This window comes from Macaca nemestrina, assembly GCF_043159975.1.
Source record: "Macaca nemestrina isolate mMacNem1 chromosome 11 unlocalized genomic scaffold, mMacNem.hap1 SUPER_11_unloc_1, whole genome shotgun sequence".
Lineage (NCBI taxonomy): Eukaryota > Metazoa > Chordata > Mammalia > Primates > Cercopithecidae > Macaca > Macaca nemestrina.
The window spans coordinates 809,977-827,947 of record NW_027257572.1 but is presented as its reverse complement, the minus strand read 5'-3'; the positions used below and the strand labels follow the sequence as shown (position 1 = coordinate 827,947).

The window sequence follows — 17,971 nt, the reverse complement described above, 5'->3', positions numbered from 1 at the left end:
ACTCCAGTCTGGGCAACAGAGCAAGACCTTGTCTGTTTAAAAAAATAAATAGAAAAACAAAAAGCATCAAAGAAGAAATAGTGAAGGTAGTAGAAAATCTTTCATTTTTCTTAATAGATCTAACATAACAGTTCATTCATAATATCGACAGTATATTACATGCTTATGTGTATGTCATATACACACACTTAAATATAAGTGAAATGAAGGAGAGCAGTGATGCCCAAGGGATGGAGGGATGGGAGAGAGCAATTAGGAATTAGGATTATTTTGTTATTATAGTGTGCTTGCATTATCAAGAAACCAGTGTAGTGTCGTTTGAAAGTGGACTTGGGTTACTTGTAAATTTATGTTGCAAATTCCAAGGCAGCCACTTTAAAAAAAAAAAAAAAAGAGTAACTGATATGCTAAAAAAGGAAAGAAAATAAATCATAGAAAATGCCCAATTAAGACCACAAGGGAAAAAAAAAAAAAGAGTGAAAGACAAAAACAAAAAACAAGGGCAACAAATAGAAAATAGTAACAAATATGGTAGATGTTAATTCAAGTGTATATCATTACTTTCATTGTCAGTCCAAATGCACCGAACTATATATTGTCTATAAGAAATCCACTTTAGATATAAAGACATACATATAGATCAACAGTAAAGGGATGGCAAAAGATACAAATGTTAACACTAATTTTTTTGTGTGCAATGGCCTGATCTCATCTCACTGCAACCTCTGCCTCCTAGGTTCAAGTGATTCTCCCTCAGCCTCCTGAGTAGCTGGGATTACAGGCATTTGTCATCATGCCTGGGTAATTGGTTTTTTTTTTTTTTTTTTTTTTTTTTTTTTTTTTTTTTGTATTTTTGTACAGATGGGATTTCACCATGTTGGCCAGGCCGGTGTTGAACTCCTGACCTCAGGTGATCATCCCGCCTTGGCCTCCTAAAGTGCTGAGATTACAGGCATGAGCCACCGCACCCGGCCAACACTCATTTTGGATAATGGAAGTGGTGATATTAATTTCAGACAGAGTCGGCTTTACATCAAGGAAAGTTACCAGAGATGACTATTACGAAATAAAGGGATCAATTCTCCAAGAAGATATAACAATCCTGAAATGTATTTTTGCTAACAAAGCATCAGAATGCCAAAACAAAAACTGATACACTTCCAGGAGAAGTAATTAACCCACTAGTATAGTTGGAGAGGTTAACACCCCTTTATCAGAAATGGACCAATTTAGTAGCCAGAAAATCAGTAAGGACAAAATTGAAATCGGCATCCTCAGTCAACTGTATATAACTGACGTTTATAGACTATTTCCTCCAACAACAGAATACAGAACATTCACCAAGACATACCATGTTGTGGTCCATAAAAAACACCTTAACAAATTTAAAAGAATAGGAATCAAACAAGTATGTTCTCAACCACAGTAAAGTAGAAATCAATAATAGATGACGAGAAAATATATTAGGATATTAAAAAATACACTTATACATAATACATTGCTCAAGGAAGAAATCTGAAGATTTCTTCGAATTTTTGAAGTAAATGAAAATGAAAGCTTGTTAAAAATTTGTGAGCTGCAATGACAGTAATGTTTATAGGGAAATTTATAGATTTTAAATGCATACGTTAAAAAAAAACAAGATCTAAAATCAATCAGCTTCCACCTTCGAAAACTAGAAAAAGAACATCCAATTAAATTCTGAGCAGGAGACAAATAATGAAAGAGCAGAAATCAATACATTGAAAACAATATCAGTAGAGAAAAATCAATGAAACCAAAAGCTGGTTCTTTGAGACAAAATCTGTAAGCCTCTAACAAGAAAAAAAAATACAGCAGATAAATTACCAATATCAGAAATGAAATAAGGGACATAACTACAGATCCCATGGACATGAAAAGGATAATAAAAATTATGAACAACTCTATGGCCACAAATTTGATAACGTGGATGAAATGAACCAATTTCTTTAAAGACAGAATCTGCCAAAATTTCAACAGGAAGAAACGATCTGTATAGGCCTTTATCTGTTAAATTGAATCAGTGGTTAATAACCTTTCAAAACAGGAAGTGCCAGGCCCAGATGGGTTCACTGGTGAATTCTACCAAATATCTAAGAAGAAATTATACCAATTATCTACAATCTCTTTCAGAACATAGAAGCTGAGGAATACTTCTTAACTCATTCTATAGAGCCAGCATCATTTTAATATCAAATACCATTTTAATAACAAAATATTACAAGAAAACTACAGAACATCTCTCATGAACATAGATGCAGTAATCTTCAATAAAATATTAGCAAATTAAATCTAACAAAAATTGTGCACTAAAACCACATGGAATGTCCCATATCCAAAGCTCGTTTAACATTGAAAAGCCAATTAACGTAATTCTTCACATTAATGGGTCAAAGACTAACAGATGCCTCATCTAAGAAGATATAGAGATGGCAAATCGACGTATGAAATCATGCTTCACATCATGTGTCATAGAGAAATGCAGATGAAAGCAACAGTAAGATATCACTACGCCAGAATCCAGAACACTATCAACACGAAAGCCTGTGAAGATGTGGAGCTGTGGGAATTCTCTCTCATTCATGGCGGGTCTTAATGCAAAATAGAACAGCCTTTAGGAAGACAGATTGGTGGTTTCTTACAAAACTAAATATACTCTTACCATATGATAAAGCAATTAGATTCCTTGGCATTTGCTCAAAGCAGTTGAAAACTTATGTCTACACACAAAGCCTGCACGTAGATATTTAGAGCAGCCTTATTCATAGTTGCCAAAACTTGGAAGCAACCAAAATGCCCCTCAGTAGGTGAATGTATAAGTGAGCTGTGGTACATCCAGACAATGGGATATTATTTGAGGCTGAAAATAAATGAGCTAGCCATAAAAAGACACGGAGGAAACTTAAAGGGGCATATTGCTAAGTGAAAGAAGCAATCTGAAAAGGTGGTTGTATGATTCCAGCTTTACAACATCCTGGAAAAGGCAAGACTATGGAGACTGTAAGAAGATCAGTGGTTGCCAGGGGGAGGCTGGGATGAATAGGCAGAGCAGGAGAATTTTTAGTATCATGTGATCTCTGTATGATACTGTAATGGTGGATACATGTTATGCATTTGTCCAGACCCATATATTGTACAACACGAAGAATGAACCCTGATGTGAATGATGGAGTTGGAGTGGTAATGATGTTTCGCTGTAGAAGTATCAGTTGTGACAAATGTACCAGTCTGGTAGGCAATATCGATGATAGGAGATGGTGTACATATATAGGGTATACATGAGACATCACTGTAAAGCTGGAAAATATGACACTGAGAAGAAATTGCGCTGATGGGCTTAACAGGTCGGAGAAGGAAGATGAAAAGGAATTAACCAAAGTGAAGGCTAGAGAAACAAAATGAAAGAAAAGCCAACAGAACCTCAAGTTCCTGTGATACGTCAATATACTTGTAATACAACAAGGAAAAGAGAGAGAAGAGCAGGAACCTTTGAAAAAAGGAGTCCAAATTTTCTCAGATTGATGTCCAACCACCTGTGTCCGGCCCTGAGAAGTTCAGTGAATTCCAAGCAGAACAAGTATAACAAGAATCACATCCACGTTCATGATAGCCAAAGTACTGAAATCCCAAAATGAAGAGGAGATCCTGAAAGGACTCAGAAGAAAAAGACACGTGACACACCAGAGAAGCATTTGAACAATGCGTGACTTCTGTGAAGACACAGTGGAGACCAGAAGACCATGGAAAGACATTTTTTAAAGCACTAAAAGCAGGAGAAAGGCCCGTCAACTCATATCCAGGGAAAATCTCCTTTATAAATAGGGGTGAAACAACACATTCCCAAACATGAAAGCTGAGAGAATGTGTTATCAGCAGAACTACACTATAACCGTGCTAAAGAATGTACTTGGCTGATTGCAAAGGATATCAGATGAAAGGTTAGCTCTATAAAAAAGAACCCTAGAAATCATAACAGTGTGCTCTAAATTTTGTAGAATATAAAATCATAGAATATTTTACTCTATGATTTTATGGCTTTTGTTTTTTAATGATCTTACAATTTTATGATATAAAATCATAAATTGTACATGCTTCTCTATGCCTCCTTTACCTGTTTTGAAGTCCTTGCTGTACCATGCATCGGTAGTTTATTCCTTATTATTTATTCGTATTCTATTTGATAGATATGATACATTCTGTTTATTCATTTACCAGTTGGTTATTCATTGTTTCCAGTATTCAGCTGCCATCGACATTTAGGTACATATCTTTGTGTATGCATATAATTTCCTTTATCTTAAGTGGATGCCAAGTAGCATGATTTAGTCTTATAGTAAGTTTAGGTTTAGCTTTTTAAAAACTGCCAAATTATTTACAAAATAACTGCACCATTTCACACTTCCACCAGCAGCATATGCGCATCCCAGTTTCTCCACATCATCACCACCAATAGTTATTGTTGATGTTTTGATTTTTGCCATTCTAATTGATGTGAAATGGTATATCATTGTGTATTTACTTTGCAACAATGAATGATGCTAAGCATTTTTAATGTGCTTATTAGCTTTTAATGTGCTAATTCCTATCCATAGCCATTTGTATATATTGGTAAAATGTTCAGGTTTTTTGCTCACGTTTTAAATGGGTTTGTTGTCGTCTTATGGGTTATAGGTGCCTTATATAATCTGAATATAAGACTTTTACAGATGTAACGTTTCTCAGTGAAAGAACAAACTATTATGTAGCAGACAGAACAAAGCTTTTCCCCCAAGATACCCAGGTCCTATTCCACGGAACTTATGAATCTGTTGCCTGAAGTGGCAAAAGGGATTTTGCAGCTGATTCATTTAAGATCTTGAGATGGGACCATTATCCTGGTTTAAGTAGGTAGACACACTGTAATCAAGAAGGTTCTCACAAGAGAAAAGAACTGGAGACTGGAGTGATGCCCTTTAAAGATGAAGAGGGGCCAGGAGTCAGGGACACAGGTGGCCTCTAGAAGTTGGGAAAGGTAAAGAAATGGATTTTCCTTTGACGCCTCCAGAAGGAACGTAGTTCTGCTGACACTTAGATTTTACACTTCTGACTTCTCCATCAGTAGGATAATAGATTCGTGTCTTGTTATAAGCCCCTAAGATCAAGGTAATTAGTTACATTAGCTATAGGGAGATAATCATCTTTTAAAACTTAATAGTTTTCTATTTTAATGAAGTCCATTTTACTAATTTTTATGGATTGTGTTATTGGAAGTTTTAGAAGTTTCATGGTCTTACTGTTCTTTCATTGAGGTCTGTGATCCATTTGGAGTTAATTTTTGTGTGTGCAGTAGGGATCTAAGTGGGATTTTTATTTGTTTTGGTTTGGTTTGGGGGATTTTTTTTCCCACGCTTTTTCTTTTTGGTGTGTGGGTACCCAGTTGCCCCTGCAACATTTGTTGAAAAAACAAACTACCTTTCTCTTACTGAATTGTCTTGAGACCTTTGTCAAAAATAAATTAACCATAAATATAAGGCTTTATTTCTGAGTTTAATTCTGTTCCTTTGATGTACGTGTCTATTTTTGTGCTAATACCACTGCCTTGATAACCATGACTTTATGTTAAGTTTTGCAATCAGATAGTGAAGTCCTCCAACTTTGTTTTCCTTTTTCAAAATGATTTTGGCTATTGTAGGTCCTTTGTATTTCCAGATAAAATTGAGAATAAGTTTTCCATTTCACACACAGCCTTCTGGGATTTTATTAGGCAGTGCCTTGAATTAATGGAACAGTTTGGGAAGAATTGTCTTGATAATGCTGAGTTTTCCAATTCACAATCATGAATCTGCCTCCATTTATTTAGTTTCCATTTATTTGGATCTTTAATTTCTCTCAGTAATGTTTTATAGTTGTCATTGTGCACCTTTTTGTTAGAAGTTCAGCTGAGTGTTTCATGCTTTTGATGCTATTGTGAATGGAACGATTTTCTTAATTTTATTTTCAGGTTGTTTATTGCTAGTGTATGTATATCTTTATCTTCTGTGACCTCATCAAACTTTGTTTTAGTAATGCAAACATTTTTGGTGTATTTCTTACCATTTTCTACATCTCAAGGTCTTGTCATCTATGAATAAAGACACTTTTATTCCTTTCTAATCGGAATGTCTTTACTACTAAATTTGTTAATTTATTTCTCCAGCTAGAACCTACCAGATAATGTTGAATAATAGTGGCAAGAGGGGACATCTTTGTCTTGTTCTCCATCTTAGGGAAAATGCATTCTATTGTTTACCATTGAATACAACGTTAGCTGTGGCTTTTCACGAATGTACTTTAACAGGTTGAGGAAATTGCCTTCTATTCCTGGTTTGTTGAGTTTCATTCTCTTGAATTTGTCAGTACTTTTCTATGTCTCTTAAGGCCAACTTGCGGTTCTACTCCGTAATTCTATATTGTGTATGACATTAATTCACTTTTGAATGTTAAATCAACTTGACTTCCTGTCCCCATGCTGTGTAATTCTAGTCATCACTGGTCATGCTGCTTGCATTTCATATGCTGCTTGCTTGGTTTGCTGCTATTCTGTCGAGTGTCTATATCACATTATTCTGCAGGTTTCTTGGAAAAGGTAGGTGGGAGTGAGGAATGAAAGATTGGAAAGGGTTGTGAGAAGACGTTCTGGGGAGATGGTTGTGCGCCATATGGACACCTGGTTGTGTACCTTTCTCAAAAGTCTCAAGGCTGTGTCAGTTTTACTTTTACTTTGATATAAATTGTGTAAGTTTTCTTAAAAGGCAGGGTGGGCCAGGCGCAGTGGCTCACGCCTGTAATCCCAGCGGTTTGGGAGGCTGAGGCAGGCGGGTCACGAGGTCAGGAGATTGAGACCAGCCTGGCCAACATGGTGAAACCCTGTTTCTGCTACAAATACAAAAATGAGCCAGGCATGGTGGCACGTGCCTGTAATCTCAGTTACTTGGGAGGCTGAGGCAGGAGAATCGCTTGAGCCTGGGAGTGAGAGGTTACTGTGAGCTGAGATCATGCCACTGCACTCCACCCTGGGCAACAGAGCAAGACTCTGTCTCAAAAGAAAAAAAAGCAAGGTGATAGAGAATTTTCAGGCTCCTAATATTATTGCTTGTCTAACAAGTAAACTTTGAAAAAAAATTCCCAGACAGCATAAGTCATGTGACAGTGGTAATAAGTGTGAATATTGTTTGCTATTAGTGTCTTTTAAGAAGCAAACCTGTGTTTTAAGCTTATTTGCTGTGACTCCTTCTCTCACCCAATGATCTGGAGCTGCTCACGTGAGCCAGCACCTCCCATCACTCACCTGTAAGTAGGATTCTGAGTGTCATTCTTAGGTTGAAGTTTAACAAATACACCAGCAATTTATTCCCAAAAACCTTGGTACTGCATGAAAAGTTATTAAATGAAAAATGTTCTCCTGAATTAGAGTGAAAAAATGGATGTATTTTATCATAATCCAAGATACTCAATCTGTAGATAGAAAAATCAATAATGAGAATGTATAAGAGACGAATTCTGTAAAAGTGAGTAGATGAGAGTGTAAAATGTGACATGAGGGTTTGTCGTGTGCCTCGGAGGAAAACGGGGAGGTGGAGGGGCCGCTCCATGTGAGGCACATTCTGCTTTCTCTCCTGTTACCATCATCAGCGTCTTGATCCTTAGAGAGCTGCATTCGTATCGAACACACAGACGTAGAAAATCCATCACCCTCATGGGTATCGAACACAGTGACGCAGAAATCACTTGCATGGGTATCTAACACACTGATGTAGAAATAAATCAGCTGCATGGGCATCTAACACACCGATGTGGAAATAAATCAGCTGCATGGGCATCTAACACACGGACATACAAATAAATCAACTGTATGGGTAACTAACACACAGACGGAGAAATCGCCTGCATGAGTATGTAACACATACACCAATGTAGAAATAAATCAGAGCCCAGAAGAGCATCTCAGGACTAACAAGGGGTAAACATAGTCACACTGAGACTCCTGAGAGCCACACAGGCCCTCCGCCTCCCCTTGCCCTCTCACTTTCTGACTGACACAAGAAAACACTTGGTTTCTTCCCAAACTACTGTGTAGAGGAAATGTGTCAATGCACCTTTGAGATGACAGTATCAATCATCTTATAGCATGTTTGTTTAAGGTGTTTTGGAAGCAAAATTCATCATGCTAAAGTTAAATGGTTCATTGTCTGAAAAGTGGTTTAAATTCTCAACAGTGTCTACAGCAAAAAGTCATTGAACAACTGTTCAGACTTGCGTGAAGTAAATCTGTGTTTGAGGGACTGAGATTGTGGTGCATGTTTCTGCTGCAATACATAGCAAATCGTTTTTCTTCTTACACAGATACCTCTCCTGGCTCAGAAGACGAACACTCAGTGCAGGGGGACTCCCAAGGCACCCCGACCTCCAGCCAGGGTTGCATCAACATGGAGCACTGGATCAGTCAGGCCATCCATGGCTCCACCACGTCCACCACCTCCTCCACCTCCTCCACCTCCTCCACCTCCTCGTCCTCCATGCAGAGCGGGGGCAGCAGGGCTGCCCACAGGCTGGTGGAGGTCATGGCCCAGACCCACATAAGTGAGCACGCTTCACAGTGTCTTTCTGTGCCTGTTGTCTAAATGCCTTTGTGGGTGCAGGTTTTCCTCTGTTTGTATCATGGCTGTGGAATCCCTTGGTGGAAAGAGCGCAGAGCCCCTCTGGCCCCTGGGGTGCTTTGGTTGGATTGTTTCTGGAAGCTCCTTTACTGCTTCTCATGCCCAGGTCCCTCCCACAGCTGGAATTCCAGGGGCCTTTCTACTGGGGAATCCTGCAGCCATATCCACTCCCATCTTTTCTTCTCACTTATGCTCCTTTGTGAAACCTTAACAGTCCCAGTCAACAGGACAGGGTTTTAAAGTGTGCTCCTCCTGACCACGGGAGTCATTTATGGAAACGAGGGCTTTAACCACGGCTGCTTTACGCTGCTGTCTGCCACAGGTGTTCAGATTTCTTGGGCGTGGCGCACTGTTTTGTGTAGGTTCTATGACAAGGGAGATCCTCTGTGTTAGAAAAGGAACGAAGTTAGGATCACTGCCCTACAACGTTTGAAGATGCCGTGGAAAAGGAGTGAAGTGAGAATTACTAGAGGTAGAGCCCACGCGTAGGGGAGCCATGATGAGCCTCGCGTCGCTCTGCCTTTGAATGGTTCAGGAGAAAATATTTTCCATCAAGTATGGGACTTGGGTTGAATAGGATTTGGTGTGTGTCTCTATTAAAACAGTAACCGGAGACGTCTGTGTACCAAGTCGCCGATAACAGAGCACGAGCCACAGGCTCAGACCCTCCCGGCACCAGCTACCACAGGAAAGCCTGATCTCTGCAAAACCGTCAGTGGGAAGCAGGTGGACGTCACGTGTGATCAGACAGCCGACAGACACCCCAGAACCCCAGAATGTTCACTTCTAGATCACTGACTCCTTGACACCCAGAGGCGTTTGGGATTGACTTGGGTCCCAGCCCCTTCGGTGCTCACTGACACTGAAAGCGCCAGCTGTTTTCTGTCTGGAACAGGAGTTTGCTGTCAGGAGAGCTGGGTCTGTCTCACTTTTCCCAATAACTGCTGCTGGGATCTTGAAGTCCCTTGTCCTGCTTTAGGCTTTGAGTGAGGGAAAAAAAATTGAAAAAAATAATTTTTCTCTCTCAACTGTTGTGAGTATAAAGGAGAAAACAGAAATACTCTCTAAAAGTTTGCAAAGTAGTATTCAAATGCACAGCAGTATTAAACTTCAGTTTGACAGTTTCAGGAACATATACACTCGTTCATGTGAATTAATAACCCTACCTGAAATCACAGTAGGCTAAACATTGAACAGAAATGTGTGACTGCTATATATTTTTCCATAATAAAGTTCCATGTGTATATTGGATCGTAGGATAGTGGCTCTGCCAGACGTGAACGGGGAGGCCAGACACCACCTCTGCCTCTTGGTGGAAGCATTTGTATCCTCGGATTTCATTCAATTTTAAGAAAATACACAGAATCTTACCAAGGAAAACACATACTTTTTGAATAAATGAATCACTGCACTTGGGCCTCCCTTTGTGGGTTTACCCTTTCAATACTGGAGGAAGTTTTAGTACAAAGAATTAATTTATCCAAACTATGAGGGGCTCCTAACTCATGTACGTCAGGGCTCAGTGTGACCCAAATGTAACTCTCGGGTGATCGCGTTCCGGTAATTTCTAATTGGGCAGAAAGATAATCCTCCTAGACTATCTGGAAATTTTCTATAAGTTTGGGAGTCTTTTGGAAAAGCCATGACAAAATAATGAAACTTGAACAGGAGAAATATTTTGTGTGGCAAAACAAGAGAATTAAGTCAGATGTGCATTTGACCTTCTGAGATAATCAGAAGCCTGTGAATGAGAACTTAGCATCTGTGATCGTGTGCGCGTGAGTGTTCTAAGGAGTCCACTCACAACATAGTCACACTGGCCACCCCCCCCGGACCCTACATCGTCATAGCCATTACTGTTCCCATTTGATGAAGAAACTGAGGCACGGAGAGCTTAAGGGACATCCCCAAATCCCCAGAAGTTTCCAGAGCTGGGTTTCCAATTCCAGGCCCTGGGCTCCAAAGCGCGAGTAAAGCCCTGGGCTGTGTGGACGGTGGCCGACAGGAAACGGGACCCTTCCATGAACACACACACGCTTCCTGGCGCCCTGCCATTGCCGGTCTAACGTTATTCTAGTTAAAATGCCGCTGACGTGGCTCCTGTTAGGAAATTGAGTTTTCACCGAACTCCGCTCCATTTTCGGCAACATGAGTTATGCTGGGGTCCCCCTTTGTGCCGGATGTGTGTGGCAGACGTGGCTGAGATCGGCTTTGGCTTCTCACGGCACCCCCAGACCGCGCTCCGGTCTCTTCCTGAGCTATGGCTTGCTCAACCTGCAGAGCAAACGCCACAACCACCAGAAACACTCATGATGTGCTTCTTTACAGATAATCATTCTGCACCTCCTGATGTAACCACGTACACCTCAGAGCACTCCATACAGATGGAGCGACCACAGGGTTCCACGGGGTCCCGGACAGCGCCCAAGTACTGCAACGCCGAGCTCATGGAGACCGGGAGTGGTACGTCCCAAAGCAGAGATGCGTTTTTTTCTGGGAAACGGTTTGTGTTGATGTCCCGTTCTGCGCCCGTGACTGGGTGTGTTTCTTCCTGGGGTACAATCTGCTGCCATTTTATCTGCTGAATAACGAACAGTGGTTCAGCAACTGAGAAATTCTTGTACAGGTGTTAAGACCGTGAACAGTCACTTAGAAGAGCAAGATGAAGTTAAATGTACAACAGAATTACTGTCAGATGGGCCGCTATGTTGCTTTAGACTTCGGAGGAAAGAAGGTCTTTTTATCCATGTTGGACAGAGATGTCAGCGACTTGGTAACAGGCTGTGGCCGAGGGCTGCTGCTTCCTTCCTGTGGCCTGGTCTTGTTATGTGCTGATTACAGCGGCGGTTTGTATCACCTAGCCCCTGTTCTATTTAAGTCTTAGTCCTTCCCCGGGGTCATAAAAGTCAGTGTAGAACCTAGCAGTGAATGAAATACAATGCCCCCGTGTGAAGCCTCATCAAGCAGCCTTGGAATGGCATACTCTTGCAGTGCACGGGACTCGCAGGCGGACAAGGAGACCTATCCGAGCCCCAACAGGTAGACAGGACTATCGGAGCCGCGACAGGCACAGTGGACAGGGAGGTCCGTGTGGACACAGTGGACAGGCACAGTGGCCAGGGAGGACAGCGCTGTTGTGTGGATCCACAGGACACTGTGGCGTCTAAGCACATTCTCCCAGAGGAGAGGACTCTGCGGGCACTGATAGTGGGAGCTGGCTGAGAGTCCAGCGAGTGAGACTCCCTGTGACGTGCACAGCTGCCATCTGCGCAGCAGCTCCTGACGCCAAGATGGTCATGCGATAAATGCACAAAGCGCATCTCCAGCAAAAAGCCGCCGAGTGTCCACATCCAGGATATCCATCACGGTGCCTTTTTGGTGTTAATACGATGAATGTGAGCAGCAGGTGGTCTGCGTTCTGGGTGAGTGTGTGACTGTGCCACTGCAGTTTTGTTCTCATGTCTTGATGAGCATGAACGGTTCCTGACGAGGGTAGGTAAGGATGCTGTGACCTGAGACTCTGCAGTATTGTAGCTTGAGGAACCAAGGAGTTTTTCTCTCTTGCAAACCTGTCAGGGAGGATGTTCCAGGCTGGTGACTGCTCCATGAGGTATTCAGGGATCCAGGTTTCTTCCCGACCCCTGCTCTGTGTTCCCACGGACACGGCTGTCCTTGCTGTGGTTGGGACTGAGTGATTGCCACGCTGGCGGGGGTAGGATTAAGGCGAGAGTGGCCAGGATTTACCTAATCTACATAATGACAGGTTGCCTGGGAGTAAAGTGTAGCCATGGCCTGGAGGATGGATGATGGATATTGGTGAACGACTGGCTGCACTCACCGCAGCTGGCCCAGGGATGGGAAGGACGACTGATGATGCCGTTCAATGGTACCTGGTTCTTTTAGATTTGACTTCCTTATGGATTTTCTGCTGTAAAGAGGAGAGAGCCTGTGGTTCTAGGCCAAACATTTCACTCATCTCATAGCATCTTGTATCCCTTAGCCAACATTTTTGTCAAGTTTCAGAAGTCCTATCAAACTGGCAAGCATTTCTCAGTTTGGTTTAACCATTGGATTTGATATCTGTGTCTGCATCTCTATTTTACATCTATGTGGTTATTTGACACTCTGTAGTACATTTGTAATAGGTTCTATTTTGTGGAAGTTACTTTCAACAAACCTTGCTGCTACTTGAATTTTCAAGGTTGCAAGTAGAAAGGAGAGAATAAAAACCACATCTTCTCTAATTTTAAAATGTGTTGTTCCTCAAATCACACCAGAAGTACAAATATTACAAATTACAGAAAGCAGTCAGAATCGAGGTTAAGAGATTTCTGGGTGATTCTGGCTAATCAGCAGTATTTGCTGAGGTGTGTGCAGCAGAGCAACATGCCAAGAAGCCCGGGACGGGGGAGAGTTGGGAGGCCAGACTGTGACTTCAGAGGTGCTGTTGCCTCAGGAAGAGGAGCTAGATGCAGAGAGGATAAATGGCCACAGGCGTGACTACCGCCATCCTTGCCGCGGTACGGGGGCCTTTGTATGGGGGCCTTTGTGAGCTGAGTTATGAACCAGATGAAGGCTGTGCAGGCATGTGAGAATCCAGGCCAGACTCGATGGGTGGAGGCTTGGCAGAGGTGAGGGGCCAGACAGCCTCGCTAAATGTACAGTGGCTCACTGCCGACAGTGCCCATCAGTCGCCAGACAGACGGGCTTGATCTTCAGCCCCCATGGCAGCTGCCTTTACCTGTCTGCCTCCACCTTCTGGGGCCTATAGGCGTCGCAAATGTGTGGTTTTTAAACAGATTTGGATGAGTTGTTTTCTGCACAACACACTTTGACAGACGGAGACTGGTTCTCCACAATGGCACCAGGGACTTGGCAGGCACTGGTGGGACAGAGCCTCAGAGAACAGCACCAGCTCCCTGGGAGAAGACGGTGCCTGTGGGACGGAAGAAAGAAGAGGCACACAGTGCTGAGGCGTGAACTCTAGTTTGCTCTTAGACATGACACACATGCCTTCTGGAAGTTTGCATGAAGCACTGCTAAAGCCACCAGTGTGGACAGGTCCTTAGATCAGGAGACCCAGAACATAGTTGTATTTGAAATCCTTCACATGCTGCAATCTCTTCAAAGACGACCCCAAGTCATCTCTAATAATGTTGTAAAATTAGTTTTTTATTAAGTGCCATGGCTTTTTTTTTCTTTTTTTTCGTTGGGTAGGGCCGGTGTGTGACAGTAAAACAACAGATGCAGTGACACAGCTGGTGAGTGTTGGTTCTGGGCCCCAGCTGGGCAGGTGTATGAAAAGAAACCGAAAAGTCTCTACAGTGGTATGAACCGAAACACCTGGATTATGTGTTTTCATGTATTTGACATAAATGTACACATTTGTACGCTAAACACACATTTTTCTATATGTAATAAAATTCACACCTTTAAATAGTTAACATGTATTTTATTTTAGGACCGCCCCCACGATGTGAGGACTAACAGCCACCCCCTCTCCCCCCCGGATATTAAGAGCCACATCGCAGGGCAGTGAGGCACCCCCCGCGAGATGGGGACTAATCACCACCCCCTCTCCCCCTCTGGCTATTAGGAGTCACCTCGCAGGGGGGTGAGGCACCCCCCACAAGGTGGGGACTAATAGCCACCCCTTCTCCTCCCGCTGGCTATTAGGGGCCATGGTGGACTCACAGCCTGTTTATGATATTGTGAGTAATATCATCTCCCCCTCTGGAAATTATGAACTCTTTCACAGATGGGTGTATACCCTCAGTGTGTACACCGTCAGAGGGTGTACTGGGGGCGTGTACACTTTCCGTAATATTTAAAGTAATATCATCCCCTTCCCTCCAGGATCATGGGAACAATATCCCTGGGGAGTGTACGCTTTCTGCCATATATGTCATAATATCATCCCTCCCGCCTTGAAACATGAAGGACCATCTCACACGGGGTGTATAACCCTTGGTGCGATATTGAGAATGCAATTATCCTCTTTCCCCCCCGCATATTTGGAAAAATATCAGAGTGAGTGTATCCCTCCTGCCATATGAGGATTACTATCCTCTTCTTCCTTTCTGGATATTAGAAAGAATATCATACGTGGGTTTGCACTTTCTTCGATATCTGGGGTCATGTCATCCTCTCTTGCTTTGAATGGCAAGAACAATGCCTTGGGGGGGATGTACACACCCTGCCATATTGGGAGTAATATTACACTCTCCCCTCCTTGATAATTAGGAACAACATCCCATGCTCTCTGTCCCTGCATAGTAGGAACAACATCACAGGTAGGTGTACACCCCCTGCGGTATTAGGAGTAATATGATTAATTATTAAACATCTATGATCGATATTAACAATTATCAATGATACTATTAATAGGATACCATTATTATGGATAATTATTTTAAAATATGATTATGCATGCTTAAAATAATTGTTAATGTTAATTCTTGTTACCAGCGTCACTTAGTATTGATTTAACATTAATTGCTGATATCATTATTTTATTAATAGTGATATTACTATTGATTAATGCTAATGATTAACATTTTTAACTAGTATTTTACTGTCTTTACTGTGATTATTAATATCGATGATGATTCTTAATTTTTCTTATATTTATTAATATTAATAATTAATACACTTGTTCCTGATATCGGGCGGGGAGAGGATGATATCACTCCCAATATCGAAGAAAGTGTACACCCCACTATGATGTTATTCCTAACAGCCAGGGGGTAGAGGATGACATTATTGAAACCATGGCAGTGGGTGTACATCCCTTCGGTCGTCTTGTTCCTTATATCCTGGGTGGGAGAGGACAATACGACTCCCAATATCACAGGGGGCATAGACCTCCCCTGTGATATTGTCCCTAACATCCAAAGGTGGAGAGAATGACATTTCTTCTGATTTCACAGGGGGTGTACACCACCCCTATGATATGGTTCCTAATATCCAGGGGGCGAGAGGATGATATTAGTCTCCATATTGCAGGAGGTGTACACTCCCTAGTGATATTGTTCCTAATATCCAGGGAGGGAGAGGACAATATCACTCCCAATATCGCAGGGGGTGTACACCTCCTTGTGATATGGTTCCCTATATCCTGGGAGGGAGACGATGATACTAGTGGCAAAATCGCAGAGGGTGTACACACCCACTGTGATATTGTTCCGAATATCCAGAGGGAGAGAAAATAATATGACTCCCAATATCACAGAGGGTGTACATCCTCCTGTGATATTGTTTCTTATATTCAGGGGGAGAGGATGATACTACTCTCAATATCGCAGGGGTTGTACACACCTCCTGCGATATTGTTCCTAATACCCCGAAGGGGAGAGCATAATACTCTCAATATGGCCGTGGGTGTACACCTCCATTGTAATATTGTTCTTAATATCCATGATGGGAGAGGATGATATGACTCCCAATATCGCAAGAAATGTATGGCCGCCTGTGATAGAGTTCCTAACATCTAGGTGGGGAGAGGATGATATTACTGCCCATATCGCACGAGTTGTAAAACTCCTTCGATATTTTGCATACAGTCCTGAGGGGACAGGATATTATTCCCAATAGCGAAGAAGGTATACACCCCCTGTGACACTATGCTTAATATCCGCATTGGGAGACGATGACATTACGCCCAATATCACAGGGGATGTACCCCTACCCTGGGATATTGTTCCTTATATTGAGAGGGGGAGAAGATGCTATTGCTCCCAGTAACGCAGGGGCTGTGGCTGTACACCCCTCCTGTGATATTGTTCTTAATATTCTAGGGAAGAGAGGATGATACTACACCCAATATCTCATGGGCTGTACGGTGTCCGCTCAGAGATGTGTGGGGCTCTCTTACACAGGTAACTCCTTCTCTAACTTTAGCCACATGCTGGTCATCCAGGGGCCTCCTAAAATCCAGGAGTATAAAAACCAGTGGAATTTCTGAGAACCAAAGATGGCGCATGGCTCTGGTTGGGCTGCCACAGGCAGTTTTGTGAAAAGACAGAGATGTATTTCTCATAGTCCTGGAGTCTGGAGGTCCAAGGTCAAGGTGAGTTCAGGACTGGCTCCTCCTAAGGCATCTCTCCTTGACTGTCAGATGGCATCTTCTCTTGTGTCCTCGTGCGGTTGTCCCTCTATAGATGTCTGTGTCCTGATCTCTTCTTACAAGGGCATCAGTTCTAATGACTTCGTTACCTTAATCACCTCTTTAAAAGGCCTATCTCCACATATAGACACATTCTGAGGTCCTTGGTTAGGACTACAACCTGGGAATCTTGGGGTATGCAATTAAACCTGAAGCAGATGGGGTCTTATAACCTGTGTCACCCAAGCTCATGCCAGAGCCCCATGAGGGCCCCCCCCTTTGATATGGTTTAGCTGTGTCCCCACCAAAATCCTGTCTTAAATTCTCATGTGTTGTGGGAGGATGGAAGTGATAATTTGACAGCAGAGAAGACAATTGCTGCCAGGGAGGGGAGAGGGGACTCCAGACCTCTGAAGGTTGGAGGGTCCCGAGCCCTGGGCAGAGCAGGCAGCCCCACCCCTGTGACATCCCTGCAGATGGCTCAGGAGTTGGAAAAGGTGGAATCATATGTAGAGGCTGGTTGGGGAGATAGGAAGTTGTCGAATGAGTTTTTAAATATTTCCATCAAAATTCTTACTGCATCCTTGGTGTTGGTGGGGACCAGTGGCTTCTCTATGTGCCTGGCTTCTTCCTGGCTCTGACTCTGGGAGCCTGGCCTGGCCTAGGGCTGCTGGTTGGATTCATTGCTGGCAGCAGGTAGAAGGTGGAGGAGGGAGAGGAACTGTCCTCAGTCCTCTCTTACTCATGCCTGTCCACGTTAGCAGCCCCTCCCCAGGCATCCCTTGCCCATGATCTGGGGAGTGCTATTCTCACTTCCCTTGGGCCCTGCCCACCGATCTCCAAAGAATCCCGTCAGTGACTCCTTTTAATCACCTCTTTGCCTGTGACAAAGTCTTCTGGGACCTCCTGACTGATACAAGGGGAAGCCTGGCTATCTGTGCAACTTGTAAAAGTGAAGTGAGTCATTCGCACTGGCATGTATCTACAAGTCACACAGCTTTGCAACTGGAGTGACTTTAAGCTCATCTAACCAAACCTTCCATGACAGATGAGGACACCCAGAATCATAGGATAGAAGTGAGTTGCTCCCATCTGGGTCGGCCAAGCTGAGACTCAAGTGTAGAGTCTAGCAAAGCACACTTCATCCTCCCTTAGAAGGAAGATCCTACCC

The 17,971-nt window shown here is 42.8% G+C and overlaps 1 protein-coding gene across 7 annotated transcripts in view; it reads left to right on the top strand.

The window, feature by feature from the left end:
* LOC139361133 (disco-interacting protein 2 homolog C-like) overlaps positions 1–17,971 on the top strand; it is a 173,988-nt gene that overhangs the window by 151,290 nt on the left and 4,727 nt on the right. For 5 of the 7 annotated variants that reach the window (XM_071089626.1, XM_071089625.1, XM_071089624.1 and 2 more), the window contains 2 exons: positions 8,383–8,619; positions 11,025–13,555. In XM_071089626.1, the coding sequence (XP_070945727.1) occupies positions 8,383–8,619; positions 11,025–11,281 (494 nt within the window). In that variant the 3' untranslated portion in view covers positions 11,282–13,555. Of the gene's footprint in view, positions 1–8,382; positions 8,620–11,024; positions 13,556–17,971 lie in introns of those variants that run through there. The other 2 variants (XM_071089629.1, XM_071089630.1) reach the window with 1 other exon arrangement.